The sequence below is a fragment of the Symphalangus syndactylus genome, chromosome 11 (assembly GCF_028878055.3).
Source record: "Symphalangus syndactylus isolate Jambi chromosome 11, NHGRI_mSymSyn1-v2.1_pri, whole genome shotgun sequence".
NCBI classification, from domain to species: Eukaryota; Metazoa; Chordata; class Mammalia; order Primates; family Hylobatidae; genus Symphalangus; species Symphalangus syndactylus.
In genome coordinates this window covers 69,742,810-69,770,097 of record NC_072433.2, presented here as the reverse complement: position 1 = coordinate 69,770,097, position 27,288 = coordinate 69,742,810, and the positions used below count along the sequence as shown (strand labels likewise).

General features: G+C 37.3%; 1 protein-coding gene across 14 annotated transcripts in view; it reads right to left on the bottom strand.

Annotated features, from left to right (window-relative positions):
- Nucleotides 1-27,288, bottom strand: part of ATG10 (autophagy related 10) — a 299,098-nt gene that overhangs the window by 54,801 nt on the left and 217,009 nt on the right. Inside the window, exon 8 of one of the 14 annotated variants that reach the window (XM_055233297.2) lies at nt 8,750-8,768. The exons of the other annotated variants lie outside the window; for them this stretch is intronic. Within the exon in view, the coding sequence (XP_055089272.1) occupies nt 8,765-8,768 (4 nt within the window). The 3' untranslated portion in view covers nt 8,750-8,764. Of the gene's footprint in view, nt 1-8,749; nt 8,769-27,288 lie in introns of those variants that run through there. 14 annotated transcript variants of the gene reach the window in all.

The following is a 27,288-nucleotide window of genomic DNA, read 5'->3' as shown; positions in this document are numbered from 1 at the left end:
ATGAAATGTTCAAAGATTACCATGTGGAAGTCCACATGGTATGAGAAGGTATGAGCAGACATCTTACCCTTCTAGCTTCTGGCAGCACAGTTAGGCCAATGAATAGTTTAGGTAGTACATGGACATGACGGTGAGGCCGAGCCTCATAATGAAACTGGTGAAATCAACTCAAAGTAGTCAGGATCACATTTGCTCAGAAGTCACCTTAGTATACAATATCTAAGGCCCAAAGTCGAGAGAGGGCAACTCTGCTTTGAATAATTCTGAAAGAATGTATCAACAAAAGAGAGATAATAGCAGAGATCAGAGAAAGATAGGAGTCAGAGGGCAGACTTAGGCAGTGCTCACACAGCATCATCCAGGGCAGAGAATTCTGGAGTATTTATCCACATGCTAAATACTGGATTTAATGAAGGCATAAAAGACATGAACTCCGCTCTTAGACACCCTACATTCTAGTAGACAGGATGACAGTGTCACTAGTCGAACTGACAGGAATATGCATGGAGTTGGCCACACAAGGCTGGATGTTATCTTTAAGATAGATTTAACTCTTTTGCTTTGCTTCTAGGCTCACCAGGTAATATTCTCATTATAAGGTGGCTTCCAATAATCTTCCTGAATTCTGATCAGCTGACACAAGCTTTCCAATTTGCTTGACAGTTACAATTCATCATTCTAAATTAATACACTGGCATTCTAAGTCTTCCATATCAGTCACTTAAGAGTTTGGTTAGCATTCTCTGCGTTTTGCCCAAATAGCTGAAGCAAGGTGGTGTCCAGAGGAAGGAAGCTCACCAGGTAAGACTGGGAGAGATATCTGGAAGCAGCCAAGGCAAGGAAGAGATAACTAGCCAAGACCACGGTCAAGAGGAACCAACTCTTAGTCTGGAATATGTTAACTGGCTTCAGGTCCAAAGAGGAAGTTTAAGACAGAAACTCGTGTATGGAGAACAAAGTCAGTATCTTTGAGTTAAACTAGGTTCAGAATGGAATAAAGTCAGGAAATAAATAGATGCAAAAAGTTCAGGACTAAATGAAATCAAAGACATCGCTGGTTATTTTGGCCTGAGAAGCTGGGAAGACAGTGGTATCATTTGTTGAAATGAAAAAGGCTTGGTAAGGATTTGGAGAGGAAAAAAATCAATCCTATTTGGACTACCTGGAAGTTTGAGATACCATAAAATTGTCATATTGGCGGTTTAGATAAACTAGTCTGGAGTGCAGAGGAGTTTCTCAGCTGAAGTCTTAACTTTAGAGTCACTGGCATATTAAAGATATTTAAAAATATGGAACTGGATAGAACCACCTAGGGAGAAATGTAGACACAGAAGAGAACAGGGTCAAAGACAAAGCCCTGGGGTACTCTAATATTTACATGTCCAATATAGGATGAACTTGAGAAGTGGGACTGCCCAGTCAAAGGGCATATACAATTTAATAATTTTGCTAGATTTTACCAAATTGACCTTCATTAAAGTTGTACCTGTTTACTCTCAATGGCACAGTATGAAAAGGCCCTTTTGCCCATACCCTTCCCAATACTATGTGCTTTCAAACTTTTATATCTTTGCCAATATGGTAGGTTTAAAATGGCACTTCCATGTAGTATTAATTTGTATTACTCTTTTTATTAGTGAACTTGAGTATCTTTTCAAATATTTAAGATACTTGTTTGTACTTGTCTGTGAACTGCCTGGTTCAAAATCTTTGAAGGGAAAGTTTCTCAAGACAGTTGATAATAAAGGTGCTTGTATACCAATGGGAAGAATCCTATGGCAAGGAGACATAATGATGCAAGAGAGAAAGGGTGTTGCTTCAGGAGTAACCCTTGAGAAGAAAGAGTTTAGGATTCAGAGCACAAGGGAGGGAGCTGGCAGTAGAAAGGGGCAGTTTCTCTTTTCCCATAGTAATAGAGCAAAGGCAGAGAGTCTGGGTAAAGAATTCAAGAGGCTCTAGAATAATGCTGAGAAGATAAGGTGGCTCTCTTCTGATTATATCTATTCTCACTACGAGGTATAAGTAGGCAAAGAGGAGCTTAGGCCACAAGAAGGAAAGGTGTGAAATATTGCCCTTGGGGAATGAGAAAGTGAATTACCAGAGGAGTGGAATAGAATGACTTGGCAGTTTTGCATGTCCGTTGAGATTCATGGTCATCCATTTGAATTGAGCCTTGACAAGGGGGTTGTGTGATTTTTCTCCAGAGATGTTCAATTGCTTGGATATGGGTACAACATGGGAGAGATACAAGGATATTAAAGAGTTTGAAAGAGAATGATTATTGGCCTAGGCCATAGAATCTACACTGGGCATGGAGAGATGTGAGAAAGTTGAGATGTGAGAAGCAGAGGCATTAATGGATGAAGAACCCAGTGAAGTTGGGTGATGCTAGAGTTGAAATATGGGAGTGTGAGAAGCAGGGAGTACCTGAAAGCAATCAGGAGAGTGGGTTAAACCCGGGCCCCAAAGGAGCTGGAGGTTTTCCATAGGGATGAAGGAGTCCTGAGCCTGGAATGGCAGCTTGAGATCTGCAGGAAAGAGAAGGTGCAGGGGAAGCAGAATCCTCTTGAGAGAGCCAAAGTTCAGTTGAGGACAATAGCTAAAAGAAATATTCAATGAAAGGCAGAGAATGTAGGGAACCTTTCCACCATGGAAAAGGAATTCCAGAGAGCATAGTGGAAAGTATAGCAGGGAGGGGAGAACTCAGAAACAGGGTCAGAGGAGAAAAACGACAGACAGGAATACGTGTAAGTACCCAGGCATGTAGGGCTAGATGAGTGGAGGCACTTACATCATGAGCAGAGAATAATCCAGAACCTGTAGATTATATATAAGAAATAATAAAATCATAATACACTATAAGATAGGAAGAAATGAGGCAGTTTTCATAAATGTGTACTACATAATGATCCACAGAGTAGTAAATTCCTAGCAGATAATATTGCAACTGGTTCCCTTTGGACATAAGATTTTAGAATCCCATCATGCACTGTGGAAAGAAGTTGGTTCAGTGTTTTACAACTGGGAACTATCATGCTGAAATTAAAACCCAGAAGTTTTCTTTATGATGATAAGCCTCCTTATCTCTATAGGAGGAATTTTAAGTTCTAATTAAACTTCTAAATTAACCTAAATGGAAGCCCAGCTCATTTAATAGAATCCTAGAATTTCAAATTACATAGAAACTTAGATGTCATCTAGTTCAACCAACCCCATCCTAAAGAAAGAAAGGAAGAAAGAAACTATATTAACTCTCCCTGCCTCCAAACTCTCCAACTTCCTCAGTCTCTTCTCAGGATATATCATACATTCTTGTCCCGACTAAAACCTGACAGCCCCTAAGGACTCTATTTTCCTTGTAGCCCTCTTCAGTAGAAACTCAGTGCCTTGAGGTGGGGCAGGTATTATCACTTCCCACTGCAAACTCCAAAGTTCCCTGCCCTCCCCATCAACCTCCTTAAAAGCCCCAGCTTAACTGAGCTCCATGTCCAACATGGTTCCCACTAGGAACTAGGAAAGCTGGAAAAAAAAAAAAAAAATCTGTTTGAAGGCATCAGAGTGTTACAAAAACACTGAGGAATTGTGGGTCAAAGAATCAGGAGAAAAGGGAAGCCCAGAGAAATGAGCCTGGTATTTGGAAGATTACTGATCCTGCAAGTTCAGGGTATACCAAGGAAGAGGAGCCCTGGTAAACACATAGGATTTTAGATGGGATTTGGAAAGACTACACTTCAAAACTAAGGGTATTGGAAACAGATCAGCTCTCATAGGGACTGAAACCCAACTTGGAAACATCTCAATCCTTGGCTGGATTAATGTGATCAGAAATTGCTAGTGCCCCTAAGCTAGCTGCCTCCCTGAAGCAGAAGTAAATCTTCTCTGGAGAAAAATAACATTTCACAGAGCCTTAAAGTATCTCTGTAAATTTTTTATATGCACAACATCTGGCTCTAAATAAAAAGAAGCTATTACATACACATTTCTATGAAAAGACTTGACCAAAACCCAAGAGAAAAAACAGACAATAGAAACAATGCACATAATCCAGATATAAGAATTAACAGACATGGACTTCAAACTTCTATTAATGTGTTCAAGACAAGCTTGAGAATTTTGGTAAGGATGTGGAATTTTTAAAATTTACTAAATAAAAGTTCTAGATCTGAAACTACTACATCTCAAATTTAGAATTCAATGAAAGACTTTCAGAGCAGATTAACAAAGATAAAACTGAAAGACTGGTCAGGAAAAAAATCCAGAATGAAGCACAGAGAAACAAAAGTCAGTGGGGTGGGAGAGGCATAGCAGACATATGAGACATGGTGAAGGGGTCTAAATACCTGTAATTGGAGTCACCAAAGGTGGGGATAGAGAGACTGCGGCAAAAGCAATCTATTTAAAGAAAAAATGGCCCCAAATTTTCAAAAACCAATGAAAATCATCAAGCCACAAATTAAAAGGAAACCATGAATCTCAGGAGGATACATATGAAGACTACATAATATGCAGACACATATCTTAGTCCACTCAGATTGCTGTAACAACAATACCATAAACTGGGTGGTTTATAAACAACAGACATTTGTTTCTTACACTTCTAGAACCTGGAAAGTCCAAGATCAAGGTACCAACACACATGGTGCTTGGTAAGAGCTCATATCCTGGTTCATAGATGGCCATCTTTTTGCCATGTCCTCATGGCAGAAGAGGCAGGCAGTTCTCTGAGGTCCCTTTAATGAGCCACTAATCCCACTTTGAAGGCTCTTCTCTCATGACCTAATCACCTCCTAAAGGCCTCACCTTCAAATACCATTACATTGGGGATGCATAGGTTTCAACATACGATTTTTGGGGGAAGACAAACATTCAGTCTACAGCAATATATAATAGTAGAAAAAACCATGAAGTTAATATTAAAAGTAGCCAGGAAAATTTTTTTTAAAAAAGACCACCTTCAAATAAGTCAGATTAATATCTATGGAAGAAATCAAGTTTTTTATTAAAAATCTTTCCAAGAAGAAAACTCCAAACCCAGATGTCTTCACTGATTAATTTTCCCAAACATTTAAAGAAGAAATAACATCAGCAAAACATAAACTCCTGCCGAGGAAAGAAAAAAAAAAGATCCCTTCCCAACTCATTTTATGAAGGTAACATATGCTTGATCTCTAAAAGTGACAAGGACATTATAAGAAAAAAAAATACAGGCTAATTTCTCTTATGAATATGAATAAAAATGTCCTAAGCAAAATGTTAGCAAATGAAATCCAGCAATACATTAAAGGGATACTACATTACAAGCAAGTTGTATTTTTTCCCCAGAATGCAAAGTTGCTTTAACACTTGAAAATCAATTAAAAGAGTAAAATAGAAAAATCATTTGATTATCTCAAAAGATGTCAATAAAGCATTTGATCTTTTTAAAACATCAACATCCCAAACACACTGAGTAAACTAGGAATAGGATAAAACTTCTTTAATTGGATAAAAAATATCTAGCAGAAAATCTAATGCAAACCTCATACTTAAAATATTGAAGGTTCTCCCTCTGAAGGAAATGAGATAAGAATACCCATATCCACTTCCACCCAACAATGTACTGGTGGCCCTAGACAAAACAAGAAGCTAAGAAAATGCAACAAAAGACGTGCCAGTTCTATAAGTAGAATACTATAAAACAATATTAAAAGAAAAAATTAAAAACTAATCAATGGAGGGATGTACCATATTCATAGATTGGAAGAGTTAATATTGTAAAAGTGAGCATTCTCCTCAAATTGACCTCTAGATCCAACTTTTTATAATACCAAAGTCCCGATATTATTTTGTGAAATTTCACAAGCTGCTTATACAATTTAAATGGAAATTAAGAGTCCAGCATAGGCAAGGAAAAAAAAAAAAGAATAGTTAGGAAACTTTTTTTACTGGATATCAAGACTTATTATAAACTTACAGTAATAAAAATAGTATGGTATTGACACAAGGAAACAACTGAATGGAACAGAGAATCCAAAAACAGATCCAAGAACATGTGGAAACTTTATGTGTAACTAAGGTGACAAAGAAATGCAGAAAGCACAATCTTTTTCATAAATAGTGCTGAGCAAATTGGATATCCGTATTGGGAAAAAATGAAATATGACTCGTATCTCATACTAAACTAAAACTAGTTCCCAGTGGCTCATAGATATAATCTAAATAACAATAAATTAGTTAAATAATATCTAGATAACAAATCTGTCCAATAACACAGTTAACAGTCACATGTAGCTATTTTAATTTATTACAGTTGAATAAAATGAAAAATCCAGCTCCTCAATCACATTAGCCACATTTCCAGGGCTCAATAGTCACATGCGGCTGGTGACCACTGCATTGGGCAGTGCAATATATACATTTCCATCTTTGCAGAAAGTTCTATTGGACAGTGCTGGACATGAACTGTCTTCATGATCTTGGGGTAGACAATGATCTCAAACAACTACAAAAAGCATAAAATATACAGGATATGATTCTTAAATTAGACCACATTAAAATTAAAAACTCCTGGCTATCAAGACACTACAAAGGAAATGAAAAGTCAGGCTACCATGCTGAAAAAGCTATTTGCTATATATATATCCATCAAAGAACTCATACACCAAATTTGTGAAAAACTCCTATAAATCAGTTAAAAAAAAAAAAAAAAAGACAGGCAACCAAATAGAAACAATGGCAGTAGGCATGAACAGGCACTTTACAAAACAGTAGATGAACCTCATTAATCATTAGGGATATAAAATTTAAACTATAATGATACACCAAAATGCATCCACCAGTAGGGCTAAATTTAAAAAGACTGACCATATCAAACAGTTATCAGAACATGGAGCAACTGAAATTCCTACACTGCTGATGAGAATTTATATTTTGATAGAACAGTTTTAGAAAACTGTTTGGTATTAACTAGTAAAGTTAAACATATATATGCATGTCCTATAACACAGCAATTCTATTCTTGATATATACCCAATAGAAATGCATACATACATATACGCATCAAAAGACATGATCATAGAATGATCACAGTCAAAACCTGGGGCAGGGGGAACCACATGGCCATTAATAATAGAAAGACAAATTGTGATACAGTTATAAAATCAAATACTATAATACTGGCAAATACTATATTTATAGCAATAAAAGTCAATGAACTCCTACTACATGGAACAACATAGATGATTCTCACAAACACAAATTGAGTTTAAGTAACCAGAATTAAAAGAATACAATGTATAGAATACAATTTCATCTATACAACATTCAAAAAACAGGCAAAACTAACATAGGGCTTTAGAAGTCAAGACAATTGTTACATCTATGAAAAAGGAAGAGAAAGTGATTGGGAGTAGGTATAATTTTACAAATGTTCTGTTTCTTGACTGGGCTACACAGATGGAATCATTGAGCTGTTAATTGATAATTAAGGATCTGTATACTTCTTACATTATACTTCAATAAGAATTTTTTTTTTTTTTTTTGAGATGGAGTCTCGCTCTGTCACCAAGGCTGGAGTGCAGTGGTGCGATCTCGGTCCAGTGCAACCTCCACCTCCCAGGTTCAAGCGATTCTCCTGCCTCAGCCTCCCTAGTAGCTGGGACCACAGGCACGTGCCACCACGCCTGGCTAATTTTTTGTATTTTTTTAAGTAGAGACAGGGTTTCACAGTGTTAGCCAGGATGGTCTCCATCTCCTGACCTTGTGATCCGCCCACCTCAGCCTCCCAAATTGCTGGGATTACAGGTGTGAGCCACCGCGTCCAGTGAGAAGTTTTTAAAAATCAGTTCCTTTGATATACATGCCATCTAGCTATAATACCTTCCAATCCCTCTTCCTTTCTGTTGCTTACTATGTTTGCCTCTCTCCAAGATTTTAGCATTTGATTCACAGTCTTTCCTTCTACCTCAAGTTTCACTATTATCCAAGGTGACTTTACATCCATGTGGTTGCCCCATCCTACGCTACAGCCTCTCTTTCTTGACTTCCATGTCAGCATAGCACTCCAATAGCTACACTCAGAAACTTATCAATACAAGAATCACTCCCCCCTTTAAAACCACTCTCAGACCAAATGTCCTATGTCTTCAGATCTCTTAGTCAAATATTCTCAAGATCTCAGTTCGTTGACTTCATAGGGATCTCTAGTCCCCTTTTTCTATAGCTCTTTCTCTCTTCCTTATTAAACTTAGGTTCTATTCTTTGTCACGCCAACCACTTTCTTACCAATAGTACCAGCTTCCTTGCCTACTGTCTTTCCATCTTAACACCTGGCAAAAATCCCAAATTTGGCTGACTCTATTTTGTACATGCATCAAAGTTGCACTGCTTAAGAAACCACATAATTTGGCCTACCTCAAGCATAGCTTCCATGCCTTCTGTTTGTCCTAATATATTTCTCTAGTCTACTCTTCCATCTCCCCATGGAAAGAAGTCAAATCTTTTCCATTTGTTCTAAAGCCATAAAATCCCTCTCTGACAGCAGATTTCACATGTCCAATTTCACAGAAAAAAAAATAAAAACCATAAAATGTCCTTTCTTGCCAAACTAAAAATACATCTGAAACCATACCCATATTTTGTCCTCTATAGCCTCTGTTAAAATGGAAGTCATCCCTTGTCCCGCCACCATCCTACCTTTTCTAGGACTTTGCTCTTTCAGTTCTCTTCCTCCTGTCTTCCCTTCCTCCTGTCTTTCCTTTCAGTTTTTAAAACACCGAAGTCTTTCTCATCTTAAAAACAAACAAGTAAATTACAATGAAAAATAAAATCCTCTTTCTCCTCCATGTCCCTCTGCAAGAATCACCCTATCTTCCTCTCCCAATTCATCAAAAAAAAATATTTATTCTCTGTCAACTCCCTCATCTCCCAGCTCAGGCATCAAACCACATTCTGCTTACTCACCACAGTACACAAATGACATTGTTGTTGCTGAACCCAATGGGCACATTTCAGTCTTTTCTTACCTGACTTCTCTGAAACATTGGATAGGCTCACAGTGTTAAAAAGCAAGCAAGCAAGCAAGCAAACAAACAAACAAAAAACACGCCTCCAGGGCTCAAGAATCTCTTGTGAAAGTTTCCTCCTACACTTCTGACCACCCTCTCTTAGTACCCTTCACAGGCAGTCTTCTGTTCTTCTTTTAAATGATGATATAATTCAAAATTATCTCTTAGGCTATTTTTTCCTTTCATTTTACATCTGCCTAGAGATCTTATCTATTCTCATGGCTTCAATTACCATTTATTGCTGATAATGTCCAATTCTACATTTCTATTCCTGACATGTCTCATGAGGTTCAGAGACATGCCACTCAGATATCTTGCATGCTCTTTAAACTTAGGATCTTGAAAACGGAACTCATCCTATCCCTCATCTATGAATTGCATCATCCATAAGCCAGTTTCCCCAAACACTGTAGCTTCTTTTTATCTCTAGTATCATTCTTTATTTCCACATGCTTCTGCTACCAGGTAGGCCATCATCCTAGTTTGTTTGGGTTACTTCTCCCTCTTAACTCATCTCTCCTTGCTTCCAGTCCTGCTCCCTTCCAATCATTTCCATTCTATAGCCAGAGTATGCCAAAATTGTTTATTTAAAAATTTGTTTTCTCATTAAATTGTAAGATTCAAGAGAACAGAGACCATGTCTATCTTGCTAACCTCGCAATTACTATAGGTGTCTGGTACATTGTAAAATTCAAAAATTATTTATCAAAAAGATAAATAAACTGGCATTATTGACTTCATCTAATATGGAAGTAATACAGAAATGCTCTAAAGACTTCACGGGAATATCACTCATGTCTGCTTTTGCTCTTCATTGTACCCCAGAGTCTAGTATAAGTCTGGCCCCTATTGTTGAATCAATGTATAAGAATAAAAGCAAAATATGAGGTTAAAGTGCTTTGGAAAGTGTTACATAAAACACTACACAAATAAAACATACAAAAAAATAAAGCAGTACTACTTCCCGCATGCAAAAATAGCTGACTTGCCAGTTTAAAATTGTCACTTCTACCCTTATGGTGTTCTCCCTATCCTCTTCCATGTTTTATTTATTTCCATAGCTCTTTTCATGTTCTATCATACAATGTAATTAACTTACTTCTTTTGTTTATTGTTGTCTCCCCCACTAGAATATAAGCTCCATAAAAGCAGCAATTTTTATCTATTCTGTTACTGAGTACATAATAGGTGCTCAATGAGTATTATTAAATTAAATTGATTATACCTGGGACCGCACTAAAAGTGTTAAATATATTTATCTTACTTCATTTTTAAGATAACACACTGGTTAGATCCTTTTAGCTCCATTTTAGAGATTTAAAAAGCAGTCACAAGAATCACATCATTTCCTTCATATTGGAGCAGAATGTCATAAGAGGAAATCAAAAAGACAGAACAAACAGAAACACAAATAAAAGGAAAAAATTGAAACATATCAGTCATCATAATAAAGGTAAACAGATTAAACTCCCCTGGCTTACAGACAAAAACTATAGAGTGGAATTTTTAAGTACAACAATATGAGATAAAAAATATATATAGCACTTAAACATAAGGACACAAGACTTCTGGTGCCAGCCAAAATGGAGTAAACCCACCACAGCCTATCTCTCCCACCGATTAAAACTTAAAAAACAAAATTTAAAAAGCAACTACCCTATGACTCTGAAAAGTTAACGATAGTAGCAGATTGGCAAGAGTAGCCAAAATTCAAATAACCTCTTTGAGGGTAAGTCACCTGGTTTTTCGTCTTTTATTTCCTGGCTTTGACCCAACGGCTGCCCTACTGTGGAACTGTGCAGGGAGGGTAAACAACCAAACACTGGAAGAAACCCCACTTCTGGCCAGACAATCTGGAAAGGTGGAGAATTTTCCCATTACTGTTTTTGTTTTGTTTTGTTTTGTTTTTTAAGATGGAGTCTTGCTCTGTCACCCAGACTGGCGTGCAGTGGTGCGATCTCGGCTCACTGCAACCTCTGCCTCCCAGGTTCAAGCAATTCTCCTGTCTCAGCCTCCCGAGTAGCTGGGATTACAGGCATGCACCACCAAGTCTGGCTAATTTTTGTATTTTTAGTAGAGATGGGGTTTTGCCATGTTGGCCAGGCTGGTCTCAAACTCCTGACCTCAGGTGATCCACCTGCCTCGGCCTCCAAAGTGCTGGGATTACAGGCATGAGCCACCACACCCAGCCCCCCATTACTTCTTTTGTCTTTCTTTCTTTCTTCTCTCATACCCCTGCCCAAAGGGTAGTCCCTGTCATAGACCTGCCCTGCAATGGCAGCTTAAACCCTTGAGAGAAACGTGTTTCAGGCCAGGGGAACTGGAAAAGGGAACCGTATGGCCTGAAGGCTGCAGTAGAATACCTATTTTTTAATTTGTTTGTTTGTTTTTCTTTCTTTTCTCTTGCTGTTCTGCTCAAGAGTAGTACTAGTCACACAGAACTACAGGGAACAGCAGATCTGGAAGCTAAAACTCCAAGAGAAGCCCTGTTTTTCCAGTGAGAAGCCCAGGAAAAGGAGCCTCTGAGATCCCTAGAGTGTGGGAGAAATACTGGAGAGCACATAGTTGGAGAAATGGATCCCCTAATTCTGTGTACAGATAAAAGTCTTAGCTCACTCCCTGTGTAGATACAGGTAAAGAAAGAGAGAGACAGAGATTTATTTTAAAGAACTGGCTAACATGATTGTGGATGTCTGGCAAGTCAAAAGTCTGCAGGGAAAAGAGTTGCATTTAGAGTCTAAAAGACGCTAGCAGAATTCTTCTCGCTCAGGGGAGGTCAGTTTTTTTTTCTGTTAAGGCCTTCAGCTGATCAGATGACACCCACCCACCAATATGCTTTACTCAAAATCTACTGATCTGAATATTAATCTAATTTTAACAATACCTTCAGAGAAACAGCTAGAATAATGTTTGAACAACTATCTAGATACCATAGCCTGGCCAACTGACACAAAAAATTAACCATCATGGCCCTCGTATCATTGCTATTCAACATCATTCTATAAGTCCTAGCCAGTGCAATGAGGCAAGAAAAAAGGAGAAAGTTTAGAAAGGAAGAAGCAAAACTGTCTTCAATTGTCAATATAGAAAACCCCTCCCCAAACTATAACAAAGCTCCTAGAACTAGTAAGTAAGTTTAGCAAGGTCTCAGAACCTATGGACAATATACAAAAATTAATTGTGTTTCTATATACTAGCAATGAACAACTAGAATTTGAAAATTCAAAAGATATTAAACATAATAGCATCCCAAATTGAAATATTTACATAAAAATTTAAGAAAATGTATACCGGATCTGCATGCTTAAAACAATAAAATACTAATGAAAGAAAGCACAGAAGACATACAAGAATGGAGAGTTATACCTTATTCACACATTGGAAGACTCATTAAGATGTTAATTCTTTCCAAATCAACCCACAGATCCAACACAATCCCAGTTAAAATCTCAGCAGTATTTTTCGTGGGTATTCAGAAGCTGATTCAAAAATTTACACAGAAAGTTAAAGCTTCTTTCTTGAAAAAGAACAAAGTTGGAAGACTCATTCTTTAGAGACAGGGTTTATCAAGATTTAATATAAAGCTACAATAAGCAAGGCAATGTGGTATTGGTGGAAGAACAGAAAAATAGATCAATGAAACAGAACAGGGAGTCCAGAAATAGACCCACTCAAATATGGTCAATTGATTTTGACAAAGGTGCAAAGGCAACTGAATCAAGAAAGTTTAGTATTTTCAATAAATGGAGCTGCACCAATTGGACATTCATATACAAAATAATAAACCTCACAGCTTACATAAAAATTAAATCAAAATAAATCCTAGACATAAGCTTAAAAATAAAAATAATAAAATATCTAGGAAAAAATGTTTGTGACCTTGGGCTAGGCAAACAATTCTTAGATAAAATACCAAAAGTGCAGTAGACTTAAAAAATATATTTTTAGGCCGGGCAAGGTGGCTCATATCTGTAATCCCAGCACTTTGGGAGGTTGAGATGGGCAGGTTATCTGAGGTCAGGAGTTCAAGACCAGCCTGGCCAATATGGTGAAACCCCGTCTCTACTAAAGATGCAAAAATTAGCCGGGTGTGGTGGCAGGTGCCTGTGGTCCCAGCTACTCGGGAGGCTGAGGCGGGAGAATTGCTTGAGCCCAGGGCGCAGAGGTTGCAGTGAGATTATGCCACTGCACTCCAGCCTGGGTGACAGAGAGAGACTCTGTCTCAAAATAAATAAATAAATAAATAATGTGTTTTTAAATAAATTGGACTTCATACAAATTAAAAACTCTCACTCTGTGAAAAACTGTTAAAAGAATAAAAAGAAGTCATACACTGGGAGAAAGTATTTACACATCACATATCCACCAAAGGACTTATATCTCGAATATGTAAAGAACTGTCAAAACCCAACAATAAGAATATAAAAGAATCTAATTAAAAAAAAATCCAATTTTTAAAATGGGCAAATAGCTGAGAGTGGTAGCACACATCCATAATCCCAGCCACTCAGGAGGCTGAGGTGGGAGTATCACTCCTGAGCCCAGGAGTTCGAGGCTGCAGTAAGCTATGATTGTGCCACTGCACTCCAGCCTGGACAACAGAGTCAGACCCTGTCCCTCAAAAAAAAAAAAGAAGTTGGGGAAAGATTTGAAAAGATACTTCACCAAAGAAAATATATGAATGGTAAACAAGCACATGAAAAGATATTCAACATCATTAGTCATTAAATAAGTGCAAAACAAAAACCATACTATGATACTACTACACATCTATGTTATAGTTAAAGTAAATAAATAAACTGACAATGCCAGGTGCTGGTAAAGACATGGAGGAACTAGAATTCCCAGAAATTGCTAGTGGGAGTATAAAATGCTTCCAATGCTTTGCAAAATAATCTGGCATTAAAAAAAATTATCATATAGACCAGAAATCTTACTCCTAAGTATTTATCCAAGAGAAATGAGAACTTATGTCAACCAAAAACCCTACAAATGAGTGTTTTTAGTAATTTTATTCTTAATCACCAAAAACTGGAATCAGCCCAAAGGTCTTTCAACTGGTAAAAGGATAAACCAAATGCTGTACATTCATACAATGGAATACTACTCAGCAATAAAAAGTTATAAACTATCGATACATACTGAAACATAAATGAACCTCAAATATATGTGCTAAGTGAAAGAAGCCAGACTCAAAAGCCTAGAAATCCATATATGACATTCCGAAAATGGTAAAACAATAGGGACAGAGAACAAGGGTTTGGGGTGGGAGAAAAGGTTGGCTACAAGGGGCCGCACAAGGGAATTTGGGTGGAGGAAGGATGGAAATGCTCTGTATCTTGATTTTGGTCAGTTAGACATCTCTGCATTTTTCTAAAACTTATAGAACTGTCTGCCAAAAAAAGGTAAACTTTACTATATGTAAATTTTTAAAAATAATGTTCTATATGCAAGGAAATTAATAAACCAGAGCAAGTTTAATAGTTAAAAGGTAGAGAAAGATTTACCAGACAAATGCCAAAAGAAGGCTAATATGGCTATATTGATATCAGGTAAAATAATTTTTAGGTAATTTACCCAAAGACATAGCAAGGGGAGAACCAGCTTTGAATCCTGCCTCTTTCTTGCTATAAAGTCTATGCTCCTTTCAATACATCTTAAAGACTCGCAAGTCCAGTTAGCTGTCAAGACTTGGGAAATTTATTAAAAAGAAAATTTGAGACGATCTCTCACAAGCACACAAATTCTACCAAGAAATAAATGTAGTTTTCATGTTTTGAGAAAAATCGACCAAAAATCAGTAAATATGCATCCAGGAAAATGTTTACTCAATTAATACTGGTGATACTGTTTTAATTTGAAGATTCCTTACCTTGTTTTCTTTTAATAACAGCAGAAATCCTTCATTACTCTTACTAAAATTTCAAAATTTTCACCAGGCTTCTTTTTAAAAAGAAATAAATATGAGCATTTTGCATTGAAGATTCTCTGTGGCTGAGATAAATGATCAGAAGAAGCTGCCTGCTTTTAACTGGAACATTTTCAGGAAAAAGTAGAAGAAAATTAGCTATATAATGTATCAGTGTGAAAGCTGAATGTTGTACCTGGAAATGTTTACTGTATATCATGCTCCTTCTAGGAAGCTAACGGTAAATGATCATACTAAACATTAGGTAATACTTCACTGACAAAATCAGGATGCTCGGTCTTCAGAAGAGTCAATGTGAAAAGTCAAGCAAAACAGCAATTGAATAGTTTCAAGCAAGTTCTCCAATCCCAAGTACTGTTCCCTTTTGGGAATTTCTTCAATTAAAATAATAACAGTGGCTTGTCCTCAGAATGTGGCAAAATGAGAGCAATAACCTCTTAGACTACAGATTCAGGTTGTAAAATCTCTGTTTTTGGGGGCTGAGTTTACAGTTAAGGCTAAAATTACAGAGAACATGTAGACAGTGCACATCCTTGGCTGCCTTGGTGCCTCACGCCTGTAATCCCAGCACCTTCGGAGGCTAAGGCGGGCAGATCACTTGAGCCCAGGAGTTCGAGACTAGCCTGACTAGCAAAACCCCATCTCTCTACTAAAAATACAAAAATTAGCCAGGCATGGTGGTGCACACCTGTAATCCCAACTACCTACCATGTTGGGTGGTGGAGGCACAAGAATTACTTGAACCCAGGAGGTGGAGGCTTCAGTGAGCCACGAGCCTGTCACCATACTCCAGCCTGGGAGACTTAGCATTCTATTTTGTTTATTAAATGCAAATCTGGTTTCTTTTGCTCACCTTCTACTTCACTTGAGTAAAGGTAAATTTTTTATACCACTCCCTCTTTATGTAGTCTAATATTATTTGGTAAGAATGTCTAAAAAGGAAATTTCCACAAAAACCTACAATTAAGTGAATTAAATGAAAATCTCAAGGAAAATACTCTGCATTACCAGCTAAATCCCCTTAGTCAACCTTCCCCAGGCCCAATCCTCCTATGTTTCTCAATTTCCCTCATATTTCACTCGAAGGTATGTGAGGAGTTCTATTTTTCCATGAACAGGGCACACAATACCAGGCATTAGCCAGGAACTGAGGAAAACATCATAGATCGAGAAATGGACTTCTTACTGAACTACAGCCCTTTGCAAAAAGAGTTCTCAGGGTACTGAAACTCAGCTGAGATAAGTCGCCTGAACTGCTGAATGTGATACAGTAAAAAAAACTTAGTTTGGTTGAACAAATCATTTTATCTATAGAGACAGATTAGATAGATAGATAGATAGATAGATAGATAGATAGATAGATAGATAGATAGATATAAAATAATGGGACAGAGAGGTAAGGTATAATCAGAGAAGGATGCAATTAACCGTTGGAGAAGGTGGGTGGGAAGAAAATGACAGAGAGAACAATGGGAAGTAATGTAAATAGGATTCATGACACATCCAAATACCAAAGGATGGACACAGGCACAGGTCATATTCCCAAGACAGACAGACAGACAGATAGGTAGGTAGATAGGCAGGTAGGTAGGGAGGTAGGTAGGTAGACAGACAGACAGACAGATAGATAAGCTGGTTAGGGTTAGAGAATTCTGGTTCTTGAACAATTTCTTTTACAGACAACATGCTATTACCTGTATTCTCCGTGTCATCAAAAATCAAGACATGCCATAATGACATGATCTTTTATATAGAAAATCTTAATAAATCCACAAAAAACTATTAGAGCTAATAAGAGTTCAGCAAGGTTACAGGATACAAAAAAAATCAGTTGTATTTCTATACACTAGCAGAGAACAATATGAAAATGAAATTAAGAAAACAATTCCATTCACAACAGCATCAAAAAGAACAAAATATGTAGGAATAAATTTAATGAAAAAATTCAAGACTTGTCACCTGAAAATCTATAGAACAGTGTTGAAAGAAATTAAGAGGAGCTAAGTAAATGGAAAGACATTCCGTATTGATGAATGGGAAGATATAATCTTGTTAAGATGGCAATTCTCCTCAAATTGAAGTATAGCTCCAGTGCAATCCATATCAAAATTCCAACTAACATTTTTGCAGAAATTGAGAAACTGATGCTAAGATTCATATGGAAATGCATAGAACCAAAACTAGCCAAAACAATCTTCAAAAAGAAGAACAAAGTTGGTTGGCTTACGTTTCCCAATATCGAAAAATGACTATCAAGCTTTACTGTTATAAAGCCACAGTAAACAAGACAGTGTGACGCTGACATAGGATAGACATATGAAACAGTGGAATAGAATTTGGCGTCCAGAAATAAATGCATACATCTGTGATAAACTGATTTTTGACAAGGGTGCCAAGATAATTAAGTGGGAAAAGAATAGTCTTTACAAATAATGGTTCAGAGACTACTGGATATTTATTAATACATGCAAAAGAATGAATTTGCACCCCTACCTCATTGCTACATACAAAAATAAGTTAAAATAGATGAAAGACCTAAATGTAAAAGCTAAAACCATAAAACTCTTAGAAGACCACATAGGGTTTAATCTTTGTGCCCTTAGGATACGTAACAGTTTTGTAGATATAATACCTAAGGCAAAATAAATGTAATAAAAAAACAGATAAATTGGACTTTACCTACATTAAAAACTTTTGTGAGCCAAAGAACGCTATCAAGAAAGGGAAAAGACAACCCGATGGAATGGGAGAAAATCTGCAAATCATATAGCCAATAAGGGTCTAGTATTCAAAATATATTTTAAAACTCTCACCACTCGACAATGAAAAAAAACTAATTTTAAAGTGCACAAAGGATTTGAGTATACATTTCTGCAAAGAAGAAATACAAATGGCTGATGAGCACATGAAAAAATACTCAACATCATTAGACATTAGCTAAGTGCAAATCAAAACCACAATTGGATACTTCTCACCCAGTGGAATAGCTATAATTAAAAAGAAAGATAATGCCAAGTGGAACAGAACTGGCAAAGATGGGGAGAAATTGTAACCCTCATACATTTCTGGTGGGAATATAAAATGGTGATGCCTCTGTAAAAATTAGTTTGGCAGTTACTTGAAATTAAATCATAGCATTACTACATGACCCAGCAATTCTACTGCTAGGGTATATACACAAGAAAACTGAAAACATATTCATATAAAAACTTGTACACAAATCTTCATAGTAGCATTGTTCATAATAGTCACAAAGTAGAAACAACCAAAATGTTCATCAACTGATGAATGGATAAACAAACTGTCATATATCTATTATAATGGAATGTTACTCAGCCGTCAAAAGGAATAAAGTACTTAAATGTGTTACAACATGGGTGAACCTTGAAAACATGCCAAATGAAAGAAGCTATAAGCAAAAGGCCACATATTGTTTGATTTCATTGATATAAAATCTCCAGAATAAGCAATTCTATAGAGAAAAAAGTTAAATTAGTGGTTGCCCAAGGCTGAGAGGAGGAAGGAATGGGAGCACATGTAAACTCCTGATAAACATAATCTTTGCCTTCCCATACAACCCCCTCCAAGATCTTCTCTGGGCTGACCCTCAATGACCTACACTTTGCTCCCTTAAGATTTGCAAACCATCACCCTGACAGTCACCACTGTCTTTAGACTGGTTTAGAAAACCTCCCGTCTCAGGGCTATACGGACTTTTAGAGTTGAAAATGTTCTAGAATTAGATAGTGATGATGGTTGCACAACCTTGTGAATAAACTAAAAACCACTGAATTGTACACTTTAAAGTAGTGAATTTTATGTGATGTAAATTATAGCTCCATAAAAAAAGTCAAGACATGTCCCAGGTTTTTCTGATGGGATCTGTTTTACCAGCAATGTGCTACATCAGATTAAATCACTCATGGAGTATGGCCAAAATTATTCAAATTAAAACCAGTTGCAATAGAAAAACAAACAAACCAGGACTTAAAAAAGACTAGAATTGAATCTTGGTTCTACCATTTATTAGCTTGGGGGCAAATTACTTACATTCTTTTATCCTCAGTTTCCTCATCTGTAAAATAAGAATAATAATACCTACTTTAAGGGTCATTATGAAGACTAGCTCATCTATCTAAATGTCCCTAGCAGAGAGTTTAGCATATGATAGGTACTCAGGAAATGGTAACTATGAATTATTAGCAAATTTCCAAATCAAATTGGCCGGTATACAGGAATCATATCTTAGCATCCTAAATTAAACCACCCTACTAGCTTTTCCTCTACCAAATATCCCAGTTTCTCCTATCCAACTAAGACACTGACTGGCACACATAAACTCCTGATAAACATAGTCTTTGCCTTCTCACACAATCCTCTCCAAAATCTCCTCTGGGCTGACCCTCAATGACCTACATTTTGCTCCCTTAAGATTTGCAAACCATCACCCAGACAGTCACCATTGTCTTTAGACTGGTTTAGAAAACCTCCCATCTCAGTGACTCGTTGGTTATGCTATACTTCAGATTTCTTTAGTCTCTGTCCAATTCTGGCTAAAAAGAGTTTGGTATGATTAGAGAGGTCCTGCCAAGTTTGGGGATAGAGTGTTGTTTGCAAGCCAGAAAAAGAAACGAGGAATTTTTTTCAAGTAACATAGGGAACCAAGATCAAAGCAAATGTTGGCAAGAGAGAGCTCAGGCTTGTGCATCAAGAAGTCTACTCTCAAATACTAAGTTCATGGGACCAGCAGGGTCAACACTAGGTTACAAAGCAAAGTGCTTGAAGTGTTTGAAGCCAGGCAAGAATGAGACAAGAGTGAAAGCAGACTGTGAACAAGCAAGGAAGATGGGGTGACCTGGGTGACTTCCCTGAGCCACTTTGGTACATGTGCAGTTTGGCCATCTTTATCAAAGGTACAAGTAAGCTAGGTTAGCTTAATAACCCAGAAGCAAGGGAGTCACTATTGGCAGCGATAGAAACTTAAGCTCCTTAGTTTCCAAGTTAACTGGCTACATTTTCTGATTCCAAGGGAGTTCCAGAGCATACCTACAGGGCCAAAAGTCTGTCTCCTATAGGATGCCAGGAAAAAGAACTAAATTCAAAAGCCCTGATCACCTTCTTTTTGGGCCCTACTTTTAGAGGTTAGAAGCTGCCTCCTTGTGAAAGAATGAAATCCATACTATCCAATATTCAAGGCTGTGGGATCTAAGCACTATTTTTATTCAATCACTCAACAAAATAATTTTAGCAGATAAAAAGGTAGGCCTGGCCACACTGATCTCAGTTAAGATCAAAAGACTTTTTTTTTTCTGAGCAACTTTTATGAAACAAAATGGACTTATATATTCCCGATAACTCTCTTAAAATATAGACCTGTTGAATCAGGAATATTTAAGTTCATATCTTAATACTAAAATTCCCTTTGTCCAAACACAAGTCAGTGTCAGTTGCCTGCCTTTAACTTGACAATCTTTCGAATAACATCTAGGCAATGTGCCCTCTAGCTCAGCCATTTACAAACAATTTAAAGCAGCAGAACACTTTCTGCAAATAAGACCTCTTAAGATACCATAAAACAGAAGAAAATGGAGGTACTCTGATTGAAGTAAGGTAGAGGGCTCCAAAGACCCACCTATTTTACTTGGCTTCTTCCAAATGTGTCCCTTTTCCCACACACACACACCCTAACACACACAAATAATAGTTCCAGTGTGTCTTCACTCACATATGGGGCTTTCCTGAACCCAGTATGAAACGCAAGTTAGTTGACACAATAATTTCATGAGACAGGAGTACAAGAAATGATGATTTTATTAAAGCTTCATCAGCAGAAGAAAGACCTATTGTGAGACAATTTGTTCCCCCATGGTCCACAGCTGTAGGGACAGCCTTGATAAATAGGGAAAACATTTCACCAAACTTGTGTAAAGTTAAGACTTAATTCTCCTAAAACAAAGTCCAAGGAGAACTGTCATTTGCATATCCAAGAAAGTATCATTGTTGATCATTTAGCCTTTCTATTCTTTATCATCCGATAAAGGAACTGATGTCAAACATGCTTGTGAAGAAATTGAAATTAATTTTTTTTATGTCAAAAATAATTTGATTTTGCTGTTTATTTCTACCAATGAGATAGACTTGGGCGAATCAAAAGTGATTATTTTATAGAACTCACCCTTAAACTTATTTTCTCCTTTAACAGTTGCTTGCAATCCTTTAACAGCTGCTTACAATTAATTTGATCGCATGACGACCTTTAAGTAGAGGTAGGGGAAGGAAAGCTGTAAAAACCTTTACATGGATTACCATATGTGACCTTCTACAGTCTAAGGCTTTGCCTTGTTCTGACTATCCTCCAGTAGAGGTTTTACCCTAGCTGTATATGAACAAGTTTAAATTTGAAAAACCCAAACTGCCGTGTGAGGCTGTGAAGGGCAGATCACTACTATCTCAGTTATTAAAGATGATTTGAGTAGGGCTAGGGATGGAGATACGAGAGAAAATCTGTCAGAAAATGAGCCTATTGATCAGAGGAAGCTACTTAGACATGTTCAATTTAACTCCTTTCACCAACAAGTGGTTTAAAAAATTGAGAACAATATTGACACTATCCAATTCTAGATGAACTGTAGGACATACTAAGATACATCTGTATTTCAATGGGAAGCTGTAGGTTTAGCTACAGGCCCAATAACAACTTTAGATTGTAGAATGCAACTGCTAATGGCATGGCTGGGGGAGAAGCACTATGGAGGCAGATTCTCACTGAGGCCCAGATGGGCTATTCTCCTGCCATTGTAGCCTTGGGACATACCTACTGTGATCTGCCAACCCCACCTCATAGTAAACAGCATATCCAACTAATCATCTAAAGCTGAAGGTCTATCCAACTAATCATCTAAAGCTGAAAGTCTCTCCTGAGGAAGAAATTTTACTACCAGAGAATTCAGTTTTTTTAAGTCTTCTTTTGAATGAAAATGACAAAATTCATTACGTAGGTAAGTAAATGTACTAAGTATACTATGTCAGCTTTCTCCTCAATAAGCTGTAAGCCTCAGCCTGTGAATGTACTGCTGTAGGAAACCTGAAGCTCAACAATTCTATTGACCAGCAGTGCTTTATTTTATATGGAATAGAAATTGTGTCCACAGCTTTTCATTTTCATGATATTTATGGATTAATAATAGATATTCATAGTATCAACTATGTGTCCCACAATGCTAAGCAAATAACATGCACTAACTCACATAATTCTCATAACAACCCACTGGAATCATCCTTATAATATTCTTTATGTAGAAATAATTTCCTATTTTGCAGATGAGGAAGGTGAAATGCCTAATAACTGTCCTCGGCCACACTGCTAATAAGTAGACGAACGTGAGTAAGAACCCAAGTGGTTCTGACTCCAGAGCCCAGCCCCTAACCTGTTGAAGAAACTCTCTTTGGGTCAAGCTATATAATATGGTATCAGTCAATGTTCAGTTGCAAAAACCAGAATCTACTCTCTACTTGAAGCTCTCTGGCTAGTTGAATAGGGAGAGAGGACTGAATAAACAAATTCTAGATGACTTTCCAAGAAAAATTCCTGAAGCAATCCTGCAGAACTGAATACCATCCAACCTACTGCCTCTTCTCAGGTCAGGAATCTGTCATTCTAGAATCACATCCCCACTCCAGTGAACAAAAACCTGACCCTATATGGCCACCTCCAGAGCCACAGTACGCCTGCTACAACTCCCACCAGCAAAATGGATGCCCCGTCCTCTGGACAATGAAGCCTCTGTGAAGGTCACGTAGACAACCTCCATGCCAGAAACGCTTCTGAAAAGAGCAGTTTCCACATGCTTCTGCCTTCCAAATCCTGCACAAATGCATCTACTATGATATTCCTGAACCAAATTCAGGCCCCTATTTGAGACGTGTGAGAACTGTGTATTAGCTTTCCAGTGTCTGCAGTACAGGAGGGGCATGAGAGAAGGGCAGACTGGAAGTTGAGTTTTAATCCACTACAGCTATTACAAGTTCCAAGGATTTGGAAGTCCTGACAAGTCCTAGGGAACTCCTGATTAGGGCTGCAATAGTTTGTGTGTCTGGGGAAAGAGTCCAGAGCTTTCCTGATATTCTCAAAGGGGGTTCATGACCAAAAACTTGATCAGCCCTGCTTTAAAATAATAATATAATACCATTTTGAGAATAAGATTGTTATTGTGGGAGAAGGTAAAACATAATGGTTAAAGACGTGAGCTCCCTAGTATGGCATCTGAGTTCTAATTCCAGTTCTCTTACTTAGATGTTTGACCTTTAACATGTTACTTAATCTTTTTGTGTCTCAGTTTCCCCTTCTCTAAAGTGTGGAGAATAGTATCAACCTCATAAGGGTGTTCAAAGACTAGGTGAAAGAATATGTGTGAAGTAGTATTTCCGTGCTTAAAAGAGCAGATCTTAAGGGCTTCCATGGAGTTCTCCTCAACCGTTTATGCAAATCTAATGAATTTTACAAAGAAAAGCCCAGCCCTGCTGGCAGGTACTCCTACAGACCAACTCTGGACAGCAGAAACAATGTTCAGCTTTGGCAAGAATATAAATCAGACCCTTTAATTCTGACAGTATGTCAACTACTCCAGTGTCTAAAATGTATGTGCCAATCAATTGCAAGAAAAACCTATATTTCAGCTATTTATCAGTAACTTCAGTGTTAAGTTGATTGATACGTGACTCCAGTCAAAAGCCTGGTTGACATCAGACTGTAACACATTAAGAAGAATGATTATGACCAGTATCAGTGAGCACTTTGAGAAATGGGTACTCTAAGACACTGCTGGCATCTTAGAATTAGTACATCTTTTCTGAGATTGATATGGGAATATCTAACAAAACTTTTAAAATGTGAATACTCATTGACTCACCAATTCCACTTCTAAGAATTTATTCCAAATAATATTTGACAATCGCATTAATTATATATACAAGGATGTTCACTTAGAAACTTGTTTATAATACACATTTTTAAAAAACTCAATGTTCACAACATAAAATTGGTTGAAACAATTACGGCCTTACCTTACAATGGAATTCTACACAATTTTTTTTTTTTTTTTTTTTTTGAGACGGAGTCTCACTCTGTTGCCCAGGCTGGAGTGCAGTGGCACGATCTCGGCTCACTGCAAGCTCTGCCTCCTCCTGGGTTCACACCATTCTCCTGCCTCAGCCTCCTGAGTAGCTGGCACTACAGGTGCCCGCCACCACGCCTGGCTAATTTTTGTATTTTTAGTAGAGACGGGGTTTCACCATGTTGGCCAGGATGGTCTCGATCTCTTGACCTTGAGATCCGCCCACCTTGGCCTCCCAAAGTGCTAGGATTACAGGCATGAGCCACCGTGCCTGGCCGGAATTCTATACAACTATTAAAGGGAAAATGAAGATGTATTTAAATATTGGGATGCAAAAATGTCTGTGAAGTAAATTTCAAAATAAAAGGGTGCATAGTATGATTCATTTGCATGTGTATTTTTATATATTATATATGAATATACATTATAGATAAAGCTATATATAAACTTCTGGAAAGCTACGCACTGAAAGGTTAACAGTGGTAACTTTTAACATTTGGGATTATGAATAATTCTTCTTTATGATATTTTGTATTTTATTTAAAATTTTCAGTATATATTATTTTTTCAATCAGAAAAAATGATTATAAAGAATTTAAAGCCCAGATCATACCACTTTTATTTGAAGACAATGCAAAATATGTACTGAGATGCTCAGATCCATACAGAATCTCTAAGCTCTTTCTTTGCATCTTGTGTCAATACAAGAACAGGCAAACTCAAATGCTTTTTGAAGACAGGCAGGCAAAGTAAGTAAGTGAAATAGACAGTAGGAGGAAATAGGGAGAGGAGGTGATCATGATTAACTATGGAGCACATATCCAGTCTAAAGTTATTCAAATTAAAAAACAGCCAGGTGCAGTGGCTCATGCCTGTAATCCCAGCACTTTGGGAGGCCAAGGCAGGTGCATCATTTGAGGTCAGGAGTTCAAGACCAGCCTGGCCAACAGGGTGAAACCCATCTCTACCAAAAATACAAAAATTAGCTGGGTTGTAGTGGTGCATGCCTGTAATCCCAGCTACCCGAGAGGCTGAGGCAGGAGAATCGCCTGAGCCCAGAAGGCGGAGGTTACAGTCAGCCGAGATTGCACCGCTGCACTCCAGTCTCAATGACAGAGTGAGACCCTATCTCCAAAAAAAACAAAAAACAAAAACAAACTTAAAAAACATTTCAAAACACTTAAAATAACATCTGTAGGCTGAATTTGAACAGTAAGCTGCCAGTAAAGACTTTAACAGTATAAACCTACACACACAGAGTACATTAGTGTAACACTCTCACACAACTACAACTGAGCATCACCCCCTCCCCATCTCCTGGAATTGGTTTAAGTGGTATCTATAAAGAAGACTATTTTTCCATAGTTGTGAAATGATCAATCTAGAATTTAATAAAAGAAAAAGTTTGTCTCTCCTGATAATCTTGTCTGTTTCCTTCTGTAACAGAATGAAAGCAATGTATTTAATTGGCTTTCCCTTTTGGTTGTTATTTTAGAAAGCTCAAAATCTTTCCTTAGCTTATGTTTTCTATTAAAACTGTCTTTTCCCATCCATCATTTAGTTATTATTCACTTGCTTTGATGGTTATAGTATATGTATGTATTATTAGCATATTAGAACGTATGTATACAAACCACTTGAAATAGTTTTGGAATTCAGATTGGACAAAGGGAAGTACCACTGCATTAATATACTGAAAAAAATTACATCAGCTTACAAAAAAATGTAACTGGCACAAATACTTTATATACTTTGGTATTATCTCTATTTATTTACCAACTTTTTAACTAAAAAATACAGGCTGCAAATGTAATATGGAGAATTTTGCAGCTGATATGGAAGAGAACCAGGGAAAATGACAAGTGAGAAGAGAAGCTGAAGGGAGTAGAAAGTGGGAAGAAAATAATGTGCAATAACTGCATGGTGGAATTATGTGTATACAGCAACTATTGTACAAACAAATAAGATAAAACAAATAGCATCTTTCTGAGGTAGCATATACTCCTTACTAAGGACTCAAAACATACGCGAGTAAGTGTAGCAGCAGAGCCTGTGTTCCATTTCCCCTCCAGGTCCTGTGCCTGCCTCTGGTCCTCACCCCCAGCCCCCAGGCTTCTCCACCTGCTCCAAGCTGTTGCTTTACTGTGTACCCGCCATTAACCTCTTTCTCAAAAACTGGAAATAAGAATATAAATATTCCTCAGACTTGAAGTTTGGGGACTAAGATGTTTATTAAAAATTAATAATTGATGGTAAGTAATTATCAAAATGAAATGTGCTAAGATGAATAATATTAAAATTAATTATTCAATATTTTAAATGGTATTTTATTTTTGTATTGATAAGCTGTTCCTTTTTAAGAAACAGTAATTCCAGGGATCAATGAAATGCTGGGAGATTCTCTAAAAGAAAGCTTTCGTATACATTCAAGGCATGTGCTGAGTCAAAAGTGTAATTTTGATGGTAAAAAGCTAAGCAATATTCTGCTCAACCAGATGTACTCATAACAAAGAACATTAACCAGCCTCTTGTTTTTATTATGTAGTGAAATAAACTTCAACTCAAAGAAGTAAGACCCAAATCCAGCATCCTGGTTATTTATAAGAAATACATCCTGTTTAGCTATATATCTTAAGCTCCCATTAAAATGGGATAAAACATCTTAGAAATCAATACAATAGGAATCAATAATAAATCAACTCCCATTGTATTTAGATTAAACACTTAATGAGCGGTTAGTGGTCAGAAAATTTTAGAAAGTAAAAGCTAGATGAGAAAGCACTGTTATACCAATGCCTAAATAGCATTCAATATGCATTTAGGACTTTCCACAAACACTCCAAGGTGTAAAGCCAAAAAAGTTTTAAGAAAAATAAGTTACTGGCCAGGTGTGGTGGCTCATGCTTGTAATCCCAGCACTTTGGGAGGCCGATGCGGGTGGATCACCTGAGGTCAGGAGTTTGAGACCAGCCTGATCAACAGGGTGAAACCTCATCTCTACTAAAAATACAAAAATTAGCCAGGCGTGGTGGCGGGTGCCTGTAATCTCAGCTACTCGGGAGGCTGAGGCAGGAGAATCACTTGAACCCCCGGGAAGCAGAGGTTGCAGTGAGCAGAGATCACGCCACTGTACTCCAGCCTAGTCAACAAGAGCGAAACACAGTTTCAAAAAAAAAAAGAAAGAAAGAAAAGAAATTACTTA